This window comes from Heptranchias perlo, chromosome 12 (genome assembly GCF_035084215.1).
Source record: "Heptranchias perlo isolate sHepPer1 chromosome 12, sHepPer1.hap1, whole genome shotgun sequence".
In the NCBI taxonomy this organism is placed as follows: domain Eukaryota; kingdom Metazoa; phylum Chordata; class Chondrichthyes; order Hexanchiformes; family Hexanchidae; genus Heptranchias; species Heptranchias perlo.
This window is the reverse complement of record NC_090336.1, coordinates 73,339,536-73,355,007: the sequence shown is the minus strand read 5'-3', so window position 1 is coordinate 73,355,007 and position 15,472 is coordinate 73,339,536. Positions and strand designations below refer to the sequence as shown.

At 45.6% G+C, this 15,472-nt stretch overlaps 1 protein-coding gene across 1 annotated transcript in view; it reads right to left on the bottom strand.

Moving 5' to 3' along the window:
• The window catches only part of LOC137327796 (inositol 1,4,5-triphosphate receptor associated 2-like), a 113,111-nt gene that overhangs the window by 68,178 nt on the left and 29,461 nt on the right, over positions 1 to 15,472 (bottom strand). The window contains exon 4 of the mRNA XM_067993603.1: positions 7,940 to 8,120. Within this exon, the coding sequence (XP_067849704.1) occupies positions 7,940 to 8,120 (181 nt within the window). The remainder of the gene's footprint in view (positions 1 to 7,939; positions 8,121 to 15,472) is intronic.

Sequence of the window (15,472 nt, the reverse complement as noted above, 5' to 3'; positions counted from 1 at the left end):
TCTCCCGTCAAAGTGATGCATCTCGATAAAGGGCTTTTAAAAAATGCCAAAAGAACACAGTGTGGGAGCAGTGGGAATGTATTAGGAACATAGGACCAGGAGTAAGGCCATTCAGCCCCTCGTGCCTGCTCCACCATTTGATAAGATCATGGCTGATCTGTGATCTAACTCCATATACCTGCCTTTGGCCCATATCCCTTAGTTGCCAAAAAGCTATCTATCTCAGATTTAAATTTAGCAATTGAGCTAGTATCAATTGCTGTTTGCGGAAGAGAGTTCCAAACTTCTACCACCCTTTGTGTGTAGAAATGTTTTCTAATCTCGCTCCTGAAAGGTCTGGCTCTAATTTTTAGACTGTGCCCCCTACTCCTAGAATCCCCAACCAGCGGAAATAGTTTCTCTCTATCCACCCTATCCGTTCCCCTTAATATCTTATAAACTTCGATCAGATCACCCCTTAACCTTCGAAACTCCAGAGAATACAACCCCAATTTGTGTAATCTCTCCTCGTAACTTAACCCTTGAAGTCCGGGTATCATTCTAGTAAACCTACGCTGCACTCCCTCCAAGGCCAGTATGTCCTTCCGAAGGTGCGGTGCCCAGAACTGCTCACAGTACTCCAGGTGCGGTCTAACCAGGGTTTTGTATAGCTGCAGCATAACTTCTGCCCCTTGTACTCCAGTCCTCTAGATATAAAGGCCAGCATTCCATTTGCCTTCTTGATTATTTTCTGCACCTGTATTGATTAAAGTTACAGTTTGATACAGAAACTGGCCGCAATGCTTTAAAAGCCTTGTTGTGGAATAAAATAATTCCCTTTCATTAGTTTGTCAGTTCATGGTTGGAGCACTTCTCATTTTTAGTTTGCTTGAAAACTTTAATGGCCTCGAATTTGCTGTAGCCGGTTAACGAACACGCCTGCCATTAGTTAGATTTGTTCTTGCACGTTTTAATCTTCGTGAGATCTCGAGCTGGAAGTTACTGGAAGTGCGAGCTGATAACGGGTCAGCGAGGGAAAACAGGGCGTCTGGGACCTGTGTGAACAGGGCGAGTAACTGGGTATCTCCTTAATCAATCAGATTGAAGGATTGTTAATAACAGCACAGAGTCTGAGAGGAAGTGCAGGTTGGAATAGTGAATACAAAGTCAAATCAGGTACAGAGAGCGAAATAAAGAGAGGGAGAGAAAGATCGGATTGAGAGAGAGAGAAAAAAAAAGACAGAAAGAAAAAACTTTAAAAAAATTAAATGTTTTTTTTAAAAAATCTCCAACACCAATTAAAAACTGAAAAAATGAGACTCCCCAATTGTAAAAGTTAATTTTCAGTGCCAGAGAGGTTATTTGGCAGTAATTAAGACTTATCGTGCCGTTGAAAGGGGGACTTAGGCTGAAAAGGACGAGCCCATACTTTCTGTGGGCCAGTTTAGTTTCTATCTACCGCACAAATACAGGAACGACTTGCTGTTCAATGGTTGTGAACAGTGAGTCAGACAGCGGAGCAGTGCATCGCGGACAGCAACTTCCCGATTTTCGAGTGTGACCTCACATTTGCCCTCGCCTGAAGTTGACGTGTGTCATTAGCCTGACCGTTATTTTGGCTGCAAATTCTGACCCGTTGATTTTTTTAAAAAATCTGCATTAAATGTTGCCTGTTTGTGTCGATAATGTGCTGGGTCTCTGTATCTGACTGCAATAATCTCTCCACCCAAACAGAATCTCTTCCCTTCATCATTTTATAAACCTCAATCATAGTCCATCCTTCTCCAGTTCCTGGAGCCGAACTAAAAGACCCCAAGGTCAGGTAACTATCTCCCAGGTGTGGCCTGGGACGGCCAGATCCCTCTCCTGATCGGTCCTAGTCAGTGTTAGAACAAGAGGGATACCATCACAAGAAGAAAAAGATAATCTCCCTGCAGCAACTAACTAACTGCAGCAACTCGCCAAGGCTTCTTCGACAGCACCTCCCAAACCCGCGACCTCTACCACCTAGAAGGACAAGAGCAGCAGGCACATGGGAACAACACCACCTGCACGTTCCCCTCCGAGTCACACACCATCCCGACTTGGAAATATATCGGCCGTTCCTTCATCGTCGCTGGGTCAGAATCCTGGAACTCCCTTCCTAACAGCACTGTGGGAGAACCTTCACCACACGGACTGCAGCGGTTCAAGAAGGCGGCTCACCACCACCTTCTCGAGGGGCAATTAGCGATGGGCAATAAATGCCGGCCTCGCCAGCGACGCCCACATCCCGAGAATTAATTAAAAAAAGAAAAAAATAAGTAGATCTTTTCCTGTTTGCTTGCAAACACTAAAATAATGCAAGATTCTTAAGCTCTTCAAACAAAAATACTTTTGCGTAGAGACAGTTTGAAGAAGTTTTCACTGCTTTTACTCCTAAAACCTTTTGGTTCAATAAATACATACGTCTTGGTCCTGCCCGTTCTTTCGTCCAGCGCCCACAGTACTGCTCCAGATGTTTCTTCTCCTTGTAAAAGAAAAATTATAAAAATTTCAAGGAGACACTGGGACAAAATCCATTTTCTGCAAGTTGATTAGTTCCTGGAATTTGTCCTTCAACTATTTTGATACGACAGCAGCCAGTTTGCGCACAGCAAGGTCCCACATGCATCAATGAGATAATGACCAGATAATCTGGTTTTTTTTAGTGTTGTTGGTTGAGGGTTAAATATTGGTGCAGGGCACAGGGAGAACTCCCCTGCCCTTCTTCAAAATAGGGGCTCTTTTACATCCATCTGAGAAGATATCTCAGGGGAAAGACAGCACCTCTGACAGTACTGCATTCAAGTGTCAGCCTGCAAGAAGGCCAACGCAATGTTGGCTTTTATTGCTAGGGGGATAGAATATAAAAACAGGGAGGTATTGCTGCAGTTATATAAGGTATTGGTGAGACCGCACCTGGAATACTGCATACAGTTTTGGCATCCATACTTAAGAAAAGACATACTTACTCTCGAGGCAGTACAAAGAAGGTTCACTCGGTTAATCCCGGGGATGAGGGGGCGGACATATGAGGAGAGGTTGAGTAGATTGGGACTCTACTCATTGGAGTTCAGAAGAATGAGAGGCGATCTTATTGAAACATCTCAGATTGTGAAGGGGCTTGATCGGGTGGATGCGGTAAGGATGTTCCCAAGGATGGGTGAAACTAGAACTAGGGGGCACAATCTTAGAATAAGGGGCTCCTCTTTCAAAACTGAGATGAGGAGAAACTTCTTCACTCAGAGGGTAGTAGGTCTGTGGAATTTGCTGCCCCAGGAAGCTGTGGAAGCGACATCATTAAATAAATTTAAAACAGAAATAGACAGTTTCCTAGAAGTAAAGGGAATTCGGACTTACGGGGAGCAGGCAGGAAATTGGACATGAATTTAGATTAGGATCAGATCAGCGATGATCTTATTGAATGGCGGAGCAGGCTCGAGGGGCCAATTGGCCTACTCCTGCTCCTATTTCTTATGTTCTTATTACATTCTCAAGGAGTAGGGGGGACTTGAACCCAAGATATTCTAACCCAGAGGTGAGAGTGCTGCCCACTGCACCACAGCTGATACTGTAAGAATGGGGGCTGAAAGCTGGTTGGGAGATGTGAGTGGTGAGGGACACAGGTCTCTTTTAAATAGCCACTTGTGGTGCAACAGTTCGTATTCTTTAAAACTCTGTGGAGAAAATTTTTTTTTCTGACTTCTGCCTTTGTTTTTCCAGCATTAATCCTTCGGAAGGACATATTGGCCTTGGAGGGAGTGCAGCGTAGGTTTACTGGAATGATACCCGGACTTCAAGGGTTAAGTTACGAGGAGAGATTACACAAATTGGGGTTGTATTCTCTGGAGTTTCGAAGGTTAAGGGGTGATCTGATCGAAGTTTATAAGATATTAAGGGGAACGGATAGGGTGGATAGAGAGAAACTATTTCCGCTGGTTGGGGATTCTAGGAGTAGGGGGCACAGTCTAAAAATTAGAGCCAGACCTTTCAGGAGCGAGATTAGAAAACATTTCTACACACAAAGGGTGGTCGAAGTTTGGAACTCTCTTCCGCAAACGGCAATTGATGCTCGCTCAATTGCTAAATTTAAATGTGAGATAGATAGCTTTTTGGCAACCAAAGGTATTAAGGGATATGGGCCAAAGGCAGGTATATGGAGTTAGATCACAGATCAGCCATGATCTTATCAAATGGTGGAGCAGGCACGAGGGACTGAATGGCCTACTCCTGTTCCCATGTTCCTAAAAAAAAAAGGCCCCAGTTTTTAATGTGACTACCCAGTGCCAACCAAACACGTTTGTAAATGTTCACTTACTGTCCATTGATTGAATGTAAGGATGCTCTCTCATATCCCCACGTGCTTTGTCATCAGATGTCCTGTGAAACAAGCATCAAAGACAATGAAAAGTACAAAATACTGACGGATAACACAAGGTGTTTTTAATTAGTCCCAGCTTTCTACCCTGCTCCCTCACCTGTCCCCGAATTTGCAGGATGATGCTGGGTTGGGTTTCTGCAGATACTGGGTGCCCGCACCAAAACCTGAAACAAGTGACCAGTCTTCAAGTGTCAGTCCTGAACATGTATTCTGTTAAGTTTAGGAGGTTTAGGGTGGTGAAGAAGGCATTCAGCATGCTTGGTTTCATTGGTCAGAACATTGAATACAGGAGTTGGGATGTCTTGTTGAAGTTGTACAGGGCATTGGTGAGGCCACACTTGGAATACTGTGTACAGTTCTGGTCACCCTATTATAGAAAGGATATTATTAAACTAGAAAGAGCGCAGAAAAGATTTACTCGGATGCTACCGGGACTTGATGGTTTGACTTATAGGGAGAGGTTGGATAGACTGAGACTTTTTTTCCCTGGAGAGTAGGAGGTTTAGGGGTGATCTTATAGAAGTCTATAAAATAATGAGGGGCATAGATAAGGTAGATCGTCAAAATCTTTTCCCAAAGGTAGGGAGTCTATAACGAGGGGGCATAGATTTAAGGTGAGAGGGGAGAGATACAAAAGGGTCCAGAGGGGCAATTTTTTCACTCAAAGGGTGGTGAGTGTCTGGAACGAGCTGCCAGAGGCAGTAGTAGAGGCGGGTACAATTTTGTCTTTTAAAAAGCATTTGGACAGTTACATGGGTAAGATGGGTATAGAGGGATATGGGCCAAGTGCAGGCAATTGGGACTAGCTTAGTGGTATAAACTGGGCGACATGGACATGTTGGGCCGAAGGGCCTGTTTCCATGTTGTAAACTTCTATGATTCTATGATTCTATTCCAGGTTGAGGGGGTGATCTGATCAGGGTGTTTAAGATGATTAAAGGATTTGATAGGGTAGATAGAGAGAAACTATTTCCTCTTGTGGGAGAGTCCAGAACAAGGAGGGGCGTAACCATAAAATTAGAGCCAGGCCGTTCAGGGGTGATGTCAGGAAGCACTTCATCACACAAAGGGGAGTGGAAATCTGGAACTCTCTCCCCCCAAAAAAGCTGTTGAGGCTGGGGATCAATTGAAAATTTCAAAATTGATAGATTTTTGTTAGGCAGAAACCAGTTGGGCCAAATGGCCTGTTTCTGTGCTGTAGATTTGAATGTAACTCAATATAAAGCCTAAAAATAATTGCTGGTGTTAATGGTGGATGGACGCTTAACATGTCATGTGACAATGCTCTCCTTTGCATGTTAATGACATAGAATTACATAGAAGGACATATTGGCCTTGGAGGGAGTGCAGCGTAGGTTTACTAGAATGATACCCGGACTTCAAGGGTTAAGTTACGAGGAGAGATTACACAAATTGGGGTTGCATTCTCTGGAGTTTCGAAGGTTAAGGGGTGATCTGATCGAAGTTTATAAGATATTAAGGGGAACAGATAGGGTGGATAGAGAGAAACTATTTCCGCTGGTTGGGGATTCTAGGAGTAGGGGGCACAGTCTAAAAATTAGAGCCAGACCTTTCAGGAGTGAGATTAGAAAACATTTCTACACACAAAGGGTGGTAGAAGTTTGGAACTCTCTTCCGCAAACGGCAATTGATACTAGCTCAATTGCTGAATTTAAATCTGACATCGATAGCTTTTTGGCAACCAAAGGTATTAAGGGATATGGGCCAAAGGCAGGTATATGGAGTTAGATCACAGATCAGCCATGATCTTATCAAATGGCGGAGCAGGCACGAGGGGCTGAATGGCCTACTCCTGTTCCCATGTTCCTAGAATTTACAGCACAGAAACAGGCCATTCGGCCCAACAAATCTATGCTGGTGTTTATGCTCCACACGAGCCTCCTCCCTCCCTACTTCATCTCATCCTATCAGCATATCCTTCTATTCCTTTCTCCCTCATGTGTTTATCCAGCTTCCCCTTAAATCCATCTACACTATTCGCCTCAACTCGAATCGGGCCAGGACCTACTCCGTTAATGGTAGGGCGTTGGGGAGAGTTATAGAACAAAGAGATCTAGGAGTACAGATTCATAGCTCCTTGAAAGTGGAGTCACAGGTGGATAGGGTGGTGAAGAAGGCATTCGGCATGCTTGGTTTCATTGATCAGAACATTGAATACAGGAGTTGGGATGTCTTGTTGAAGTTGTACAGGGCATTGGTGAGGCCACACTTGGAGTACTGTGTACAGTTCTGGTCACCCTATTATAGAAAGGATATTATTAAACTAGAAAGAGTGCAGAAAATATTTACTAGGATGCTACCGGGACTTGATGGTTTGACTTACAGGGAGAGGTTAGACAGACTGGGACTTTTTTCCCTGGAGAGTAGGAGGTTAAGGGGTGATCTTATAGAACTCTATAAAATAATGAGGGGCATAGATAAGGTCGATAGTCAAAATCTTTTCCCAAAGGTAGGGGAGTCTATAACGAGGGGGCATATATTTAAGGTGAGAGGGGAGAGATACAAAAGGGTCCAGAGGGGCAATTTTTTCACTCAAAGGGTGGTGAGTGTCTGGAACGAGCTGCCAGAGGCAGTAGTAGAGGCGGGTACAATTTTGTCTTTTAAAAAGCATTTGGACAGTTCCATGGGTAAGATGGGTATAGAGGGATATGGGCCAAGTGCAGGCAATTGGGACTAGCTTAGTGGCATAAACTGGGCGACATGGACATGTTGGGCCGAAGGGCCTGTTTCCATGTTGTAAACTTCTATGATTCTATGATTCTATAACTTCTCCTTGTGGGAGCGAGTTCCACATTCTCACCACTCTCTGGGTAAAGAAGTTTCTCCTGAGTTCCCTACTGGATTTATTAGTGACTATCTTATATTTACGGCCCCTAGTTTTGGTTCGTTAATTTGGAGTTGTTGATGCATTTAATTTCAACACGTTAATCGCCCGTGTTAAAATAGCGACTAGAGGACATCACACAAATCCGCTGAGCATTTATCCACTGTTGTCGCCAAAAAAAAGACTTGCATTTATATCGCATGACCTCAGGATGTCCCAAAGCTCTTTACAGCCAATGAAGTACTTTTTGAAGTGTCGTCAATGTTGTAATTTCGAAAATGCAGCAGCCAATTTGCGCACAGCAAGATCCCACAAACAGCAATGAGATAAATGGCCAGATAATCTGTTTGTTAAATCCCCGCGTGTTATTTGTAAAATTGGTTCTCAAATATTGGCCCCAGGACACCGGGGAGAACTCCCCCTGCTCTTCTTTGAAATAGTGGCCATGGGATCTTTTACGTCCACCTGAGAGGGCAGACGGGGCCTCGGTTTAACGTCTCATCCAAAAGACGGCACCTCCGACAGTGCAGCACTCCCTCTGCACTGCACTGGGGAGTGTCAGCCTAGATTTTGCATTCGAGTCTCTGGAGTGGGACTCTGAACCCATGACCATCTGACTCAGAGGCGAGAGTGCTGACCACTGAGCCACGGCCGACACCCAACAGTAGCTTCGACTTTCTCGTTATAAGGGTCCTTTTTTTTTTTCAGATTACCCATCCTGAGAGCAATTTGCAATCCATTTTCTCATTGTGGACTTGAAACTTTCTCTGTCGACGGCCACGTCCCTTCTGTCCGGATCAAGCATGTTGTACAGTGCGTGCAGCCTGCCATGCTTGCAGCTCTGTCCCGTCATTTCCTGCAGGTACTGAACGATCACCGATGCGGGAATTCTTCCTGTCGGACAAGAGAAGAAGACCTGCCTCAGACCAGCGCTCCCGTAGGCTTGTCATTCTGGAGCTCAAAGGACATCAGGCGTGTCGTGAAAGCGAACTCTCGTGGGGAGCCACATCCACTGGGAGCGCCACTCGAGAAATCACAGGTGCGTTCCCCGTAACGGATGGAAAGTCACAGAGGACGGCACACCCTGTGATTTCCCGAAATACGCTCCGAACACTAGAATCATAGAATCATAGAAGTTTACAACATGGAAACAGGCCCTTCGGCCGAACATGTCCATGTCGCCCAGTTTATACCACTAAGCTAGTCCCAATTGCCTGCACTTGGCCCATATCCCTCTATACCCATCTTACCCATGTAACTGTCCAAATGCTTTTTAAAAGACAAAATTGTACCCGCCTCTACTACTGCCTCTGGCAGCTCGTTCCAGACACTCACCACCCTTTGAGTGAAAAAATTGCCCCTCTGGACCCTTTTGTATCTCTCCCCTCTCACCTTAAATCTATGTCCCCTCGTTATAGACTCCCCTACCTTTGGGAAAAGATTTTGACTATCTACCTTATCTATGCCCCTCATTATTTTATAGACTTCTATAAGATCACCCCTTAACCTCCTACTCTCCAGGGAAAAAAGTCCCAGTCTATCTAACCTCTCCCTATAAGTCAAACCATCAAGTCCCGGTAGCATCCTAGTAAATCTTTTCTGCGCTCTTTCTAGTTTAATAATATCCTTTCTATAATAGGGTGACCAGAACTGTACACAGTATTCCAAGTGTGGCCTTACTAATGTCTTGTACAACTTCAACAAGACATCCTAACTCCTGCATTCAATGTTCTGACCAATGAAACCAAGCATGCCGAATGCCTTCTTCACCACCCTATCCACCTGTGACTCCACTTTCAAGGAGCTATGAACCTGTACTCCTGGATCTCTTTGTTCTATAACTCTCCCCAATGCCCTGCCATTAACGGAGTAGGTCCTGGCCCGATTCGATCTACCAAAATGCATCACCTCACATTTATCTAAATTAAACTCCATCTGCCATTCATCGGCCCACTGGCCCAATTTATCAAGATCCCGTTGCAATCCTATATAACCTTCTTCACTGTCCACAATGCCACCAATCTTGGTGTCATCTGCAAACTTACTAACCATGCCTCCTAAATTCTCATCCAAATCATTAATATAAATAACAAATAACAGCGGACCCAGCACCGATCCCTGAGGCACACCGCTGGTCACAGGCCTCCAGTTTGAAAAACAACCCTCGACAACCACCCTCTGTCTTCTGTCGTCAAGCCAATTTTGTATCCAATTGGCTACCTCACCTTGGATCCCGTGAGATTTAACCTTATGTAACAACCTACCATGCGGTACCTTGTCAAATGCTTTGCTGAAGTCCATGTAGACCACGTCTACTGCACAGCCCTCATCTATCTTCTTGGTTACCCCTTCAAAAAACTCAATCAAATTCGTGAGACATGATTTTCCTCTCACAAAACCATGCTGACTGTTCCTAATCAGTCCCTGCCTCTCCAAATGCCTGTAGATCCTGTCTCTCAGAATACCGTCTAACAACTTACCCACTACAGATGTCAGGCTCACCGGTCTGTCGTTCCCAGGCTTTTCCCTGCCGCCCTTCTTAAACAAAGGCACAACATTTGCTGCCCTCCAATCTTCAGGCACCTCACCTGTAGCTGTCGATGATTAAAATATCTCTGCTAGGGGACCCGCAATTTCCTCCCTAACCTCCCATAACGTCCTGGGATACATTTCATCAGGTCCCGGAGATTTATCTACCTTGATGCGCGTTAAGACTTCCAGCACCTCCCTCTCTGTAATATGTACACTCCTCAAGACATCACTATTTATTTCCCCAAGTTCCCTAACATCCATGCCTTTCTCAACAGTAAATAATGATGTGAAATATTCATTTAGGCTCTCACTACTTGAAGTAAAGGGAATTAGGGGTTACGGGGAGCGGGCAGGAAATTGGACATGAATTTAGATTTGAGGTTAGGATCAGATCAGCCATGATCTTATTGAATGGCGGAGCAGGCTCGAGGGGCCGATTGGCCTACTCCTGCTCCTATTTCTTATGTTCTTATGTTCTTAAACAGGTGAGGGTCCCTGCTGGAACATGTATTTGTAAAATTGGCTTTTAAATATAAACTACATGCACAGCTTTTGGGATTAATGATATCTCTCTTCTTCCTGCGTAGGACATGCTACAGTATACACCCGTTATGATATCTGGTGAGATCTAACCTCACGTCATACAGTAAATTCTGTGTTCGAGGTGCAGGGTGTCTGTGAGACTGGAACATATCTCCTGATCACGTAGACTCGGTATCAAGCACTTCCATATCAGGTACATGGTCAGGCGTAGAGTGAAGCTCCCTCTCATCTGTCCCAACACAGTGCCTTAACCTGATCATCAGAGCTGCATCATTTACATGGGCGATTTGCCAATTTAAAGCCAACTTCTGGTGAATTGGGGGTGGTGTCTGATGCAGGCTTGTGGCCACTAGAATCATAGAACGGTTACAGCACAGAAGGAGGCCATTCGGTCCGTCGAGCCCGTGATGGCTCTCTGCAAGAGCAATCCAGATCGTCCCACTCCCCTTCCTCTAATGAGGCCATATGGGTGGAGCTTAAAAACAAAAAGGGGGCAAGCACTTTGATGGGAGTGTACTATAGGCCCCCAAACAGTCAGGGGGAGATAGAGGAACAGATATGCAGGCAAATCTCAGAAAATTGTACAAATAATAGGGTAATAATAGTGGGGGATTTCAACTTCCCCAATATTAACTGGGATACTCAGAGTGTAAAAGGCTTAGAGGGTACAAAATTCTTAACGTGCATCCAGGAGAGCTTTTTGAGCCAGCATGTAGAAAGTCCTACAAGAGAGGGGGCGGTACTGGACCTAATTCTAGGGAATGTGGCCGGCCAAGTGGAAGAAGTGCTAGTAGGTGAGCACTTTGGTGAGAGTGACCATAATTCGGTGAGATTTAAGGTGGTCATGGAAAAGGACAGGGAGGGGCCGGAAATAAAGGTTCTAAATTGGGGGAAGGCCGATTTTAATAGGATAAGGCAGGATCTGGCCAAAATGGACTGGGATCAGCTGCTTGTAGGAAAATCCGCATCGGAGCAATGGGAGTCTTTCAGAAGGGAGATTGAGACCATACAATGGCAACATGTTCCCGTAAAGGTCAAGGGTGGTTCCAAGAACTCCAGGGAACCTTGGATGTCAGGGGATATACGAGAATGGATTAGGAAAAAAAGGAGGGCTTTTGGCAGATACAAAACTGGAAGCCAGTGGCCAGTGGGGTACCACAGGGATCGGTGCTGGGTCCCTTGCTGTTTGTGGTCGACATTAATGACTTGGATATGAATGTAAAAGGTATGATCAGTAAGTTCGCTGATGATACAAAGATTGGTAGGGTGGTAAATAGCGAGGAGGATAGCCTCAGTCTGCAGGACGATATAGATGGGTTGGTCAGATGGGCGGAACAGTGGCAAATGGAATTTAACCCGGAAAAGTGCGAGGTGATGCACTTTGGAGGGACTAACAAGGCAAGGGAATACACAATGAATGGGAGGACCCTACGCAAGACAGAGGGTCAGAGGGATCTTGGTGTGCAAGTTCACAGATCCCTGAAGGCGGCGGAACAGGTAGATAAGGTGGTGAAGAAGGCATATGGGATACTTGCCTTTATTAGCCGAGGCATAGAATATAAGAGCAAGGAGGTTATGATGGAGCTGTATAAAACACTGGTTAGGCCACAGCTGGAGTACTGTGTGCAGTTCTGGTCGCCACACTACAGGAAGGATGTGATCGCTTTGGAGAGGGTGCAGAGGAGATTCACCAGGATGTTACCAGGGCTGGAGCGCTTCAGCTATGAAGAGAGACTGGGAAGATTGGGTTTGTTTTCCTTGGAGCAGAGGAGGCTGAGGGGGGACATGATTGAGGTGTACAAAATTATGAGGGGCACAGATAGGATGGATACTAAGGAGCTTTTTCCCTTCGTTGAGGGTTCTATAACAAGGGGACATAGATTCAAGGTAAAAGGCGGGAGGTTTAGAGGGGATTTGAGAACGAACTTTTTCACCCAGAGGGTGGTTGGAGTCTGGAACTCACTGCCTGAAAGGGTTGTGGAGGCAGGAACCCTCACAACATTCAAGAAGCATTTGGATGAGCACTTGAAATGCCATAGCATACAAGGCTACGGACCAAATGCTGGAATATGGGATTAGAGTAGACAGGGCTGATGGCCGGCGCGGACACGATGGGCCGAAGGGCCTCTATCCGTGCTGTATAACTCTATGACTCTATGACTCTAAAAGGCTAAAGATGGAGGAAGCCCTCGAGGAGTACAAAAAGTGCAGAGGGATACTTAAAAAAGAAATTAGGAGATCAAGGAGGGGCCATGAAATAACACTGGCGAGCAAAATAAAGGAAAATCCTAAGATGTTTTATAAGTATATTAAGGGTAAGAGGATGACTAGGGAAAAAATAGGGCCCATTAGGGACAAAAATGGCAATCTGTGTGTGGAGCCGGCAGATGTAGGAGGGGTTCTAAATGAATTTTTTGCATCTGTTTTCACGATGGAGAAGGACGATGTAGACATAGAAATACGGCAGGGGGACTGTGATATACTCGAACATATTAACATCGAGCGGGAGGAGGTATTGGCGGTTTTAGCAGGCCTAAAAATGGATAAATCCCCAGGCCCGGACGAAATGTATCCCAGGCTACTGTGTGAGGCAAAGGAGGAGATTGCGGGGGCTCTGACACATATATTCAGAACCTCTCTGGCCACAGGGGATGTGCCAGAGGACTGGAGAACCGCTAATGTAGTACCATTATTTCAGAAGGGGAGTAGGGAAAAACCGGGGAACTACAGGCCAGTGAGCCTAACATCAGTGGTAGGAAAATTATTGGAAAAAATTCTGAAGGACAAAATTAGTCTCCACTTGGAGAAGCAAGGATTAATCAGGGATAGTCAACATGGCTTTGTCAAGGGAAGATCATGTCTGACTAATTTGATTGAATTTTTTGAGGGGGTGACTAGGCGTGTGGATGAGGGTAACGCAGTGGATGTGGTATACATGGATTTCAGTAAGGCCTTCGATAAAGTCCCGCACAGGAGACTGGTCAAGAAGGTACGAGCCCATGGAATCCAGGGTGCCTTGGCACTTTGGATACAAAACTGGCTTAGTGGCAGAAGGCAGAGGGTGATGGTCGAAGGTTGTTTTTGTGACTGGAAGCCTGTGGCCAGTGGGGTACCACAGGGATCGGTGCTGGGTCCCTTGCTGTTTGTGGTCTACATTAATGACTTGGATATGAATGTAAAAGGTATGATCAGTAAGTTCGCTGATGATACAAAGATTGGTAGGGTGGTAAATAGCGAGGAGGATAGCCTCAGTCTGCAGGACGATATAGATGGGTTGGTCAGATGGGCGGAACAGTGGCAAATGGAATTTAACCCGGAAAAGTGCGAGGTGATGCACTTTGGAGGGACTAACAAGGCAAGGGAATACACAATGAATGGGAGGACCCTAGGCAAGACAGAGGGTCAGAGGGATCTTGGTGTGCAAGTTCACAGATCCCTGAAGGCGGCGGAACAGGTAGATAAGGTGGTAAAGAAGGCATATGGGATACTTGCCTTTATTAGCCGAGGCATAGAATATAAGAGCAAGAAGGTTATGATGGAGCTGTACAAAACACTGGTTAGGCCACAGCTGGAGTACTGTGTGCAGTTCTGGTCGCCACACTACAGGAAGGATGTGATCGCTTTGGAGAGGGTGCAGAGGAGATTCACCAGGATGTTACCAGGGCTGGAGCGCTTCAGCTATGAAGAGAGACTGGGATGGCAGGACTGACGTATGAGGAGGCTGAGGGGGGACATGATTGAGGTGTACAAAATTATGAGGGGCACAGATAGGATGGATACTAAGGAGCTTTTTCCCTTCGTTGAGGGTTCTATAACAAGGGGACATAGATTCAAGGTAAAAGGCGGGAGGTTTAGAGGGGATTTGAGAACGAACTTTTTCACCCAGAGGGTGGTTGGAGTCTGGAACTCACTGCCTGAAAGGGTTGTGGAGGCAGGAACCCTCACAACATTCAAGAAGCATTTGGATGAGCACTTGAAATGCCATAGCATACAAGGCTACGGACCAAATGCTGGAATATGGGATTAGAGTAGACAGGGCTTGATGGCCGGCGCGGACACGATGGGCCGAAGGGCCTCTATCCGTGCTGTATAACTCTATAACTCTATAACTCTATAACCCCCGCCCTATCCCCGTGGCCCTGCAATTTTTTTTCCCTTCAAGTATTTATCCAGTTCCCCTTTTGAAGGCCATGATTGAATCTGCCTCCACCACCCCCTCGGGCAGTGCATTCCAGATCCCGACCACTCGCTGGGTAAAAAAGTTTTTCCTCATGTCGCCTTTGGTTCTTCTGCCAATCACCTTAAATCTATGTCCTCTGGTTCTCGACCCTTCCACTAATGGGAACAGTTTCTCTCTATCTACTCTGTCTAGACCCTTCATGATTTTGAACACCTCGATCAAATCTCCTCTCAACCTTCTCTGTTCCAAGGAGAACAACCCCAGCTTCTCCAGTCTATCCACGTAACCGAAGTGCCTCATCCCTGGAACCATTCTAGTAAATCTTCTCTGCGCCCTCTCTAAGGCCTTCACATCCACTTGGGTCTGAAATCAGAACATCCAAACCCCTTTTTGTAAAAGTCTCTGTTCAGAGGGATGTCCAAGCTTTTTGTCTTTGTGGGCTGTATCGGTGTGTACCAAGAAATCTTGGAGGCCATTTATGAAGTTTAAATCCTCTTTAATTCCCAGATATCTCAAACTCCTGATACTAACATGTATAAAATTGGGCACCGCATCTCAGGAAGGATTTATTGGCCTTGGAGGGGGTGCAACGTAGATTCACCAGAATGATACCGGGGCTAAAAGGGTTAAATTATGAGGACAGGTTGCATAGACTGGGCTTGTATTCCCTCGAGTTTAAAAGATTAAGGGGTGAACCAATCGAGGTGTTTAAAATGATCAAAGGATTTGATAGGGTAGACAGAGAGAAACTATTTCCTCTGGTGGGGGGAGTCCAGAACAAGGGGGCAGAACCTTAAAATTAGAGCCAGGCCGTTCAGGGGTGATGTCAGGAAGCACTTCTTCACACAAAGGGGAGTGGAAATCTGGAACTCTCTCCCCCAAAATGCTGTGGATACTGGGGATCAATTGACATTTTCAAGACTGAGATCAATAGATCATAATCACTGCTCCCGTTTTTTCGGGCAGCGAGTGCTGGTAATGGTTCTGATGT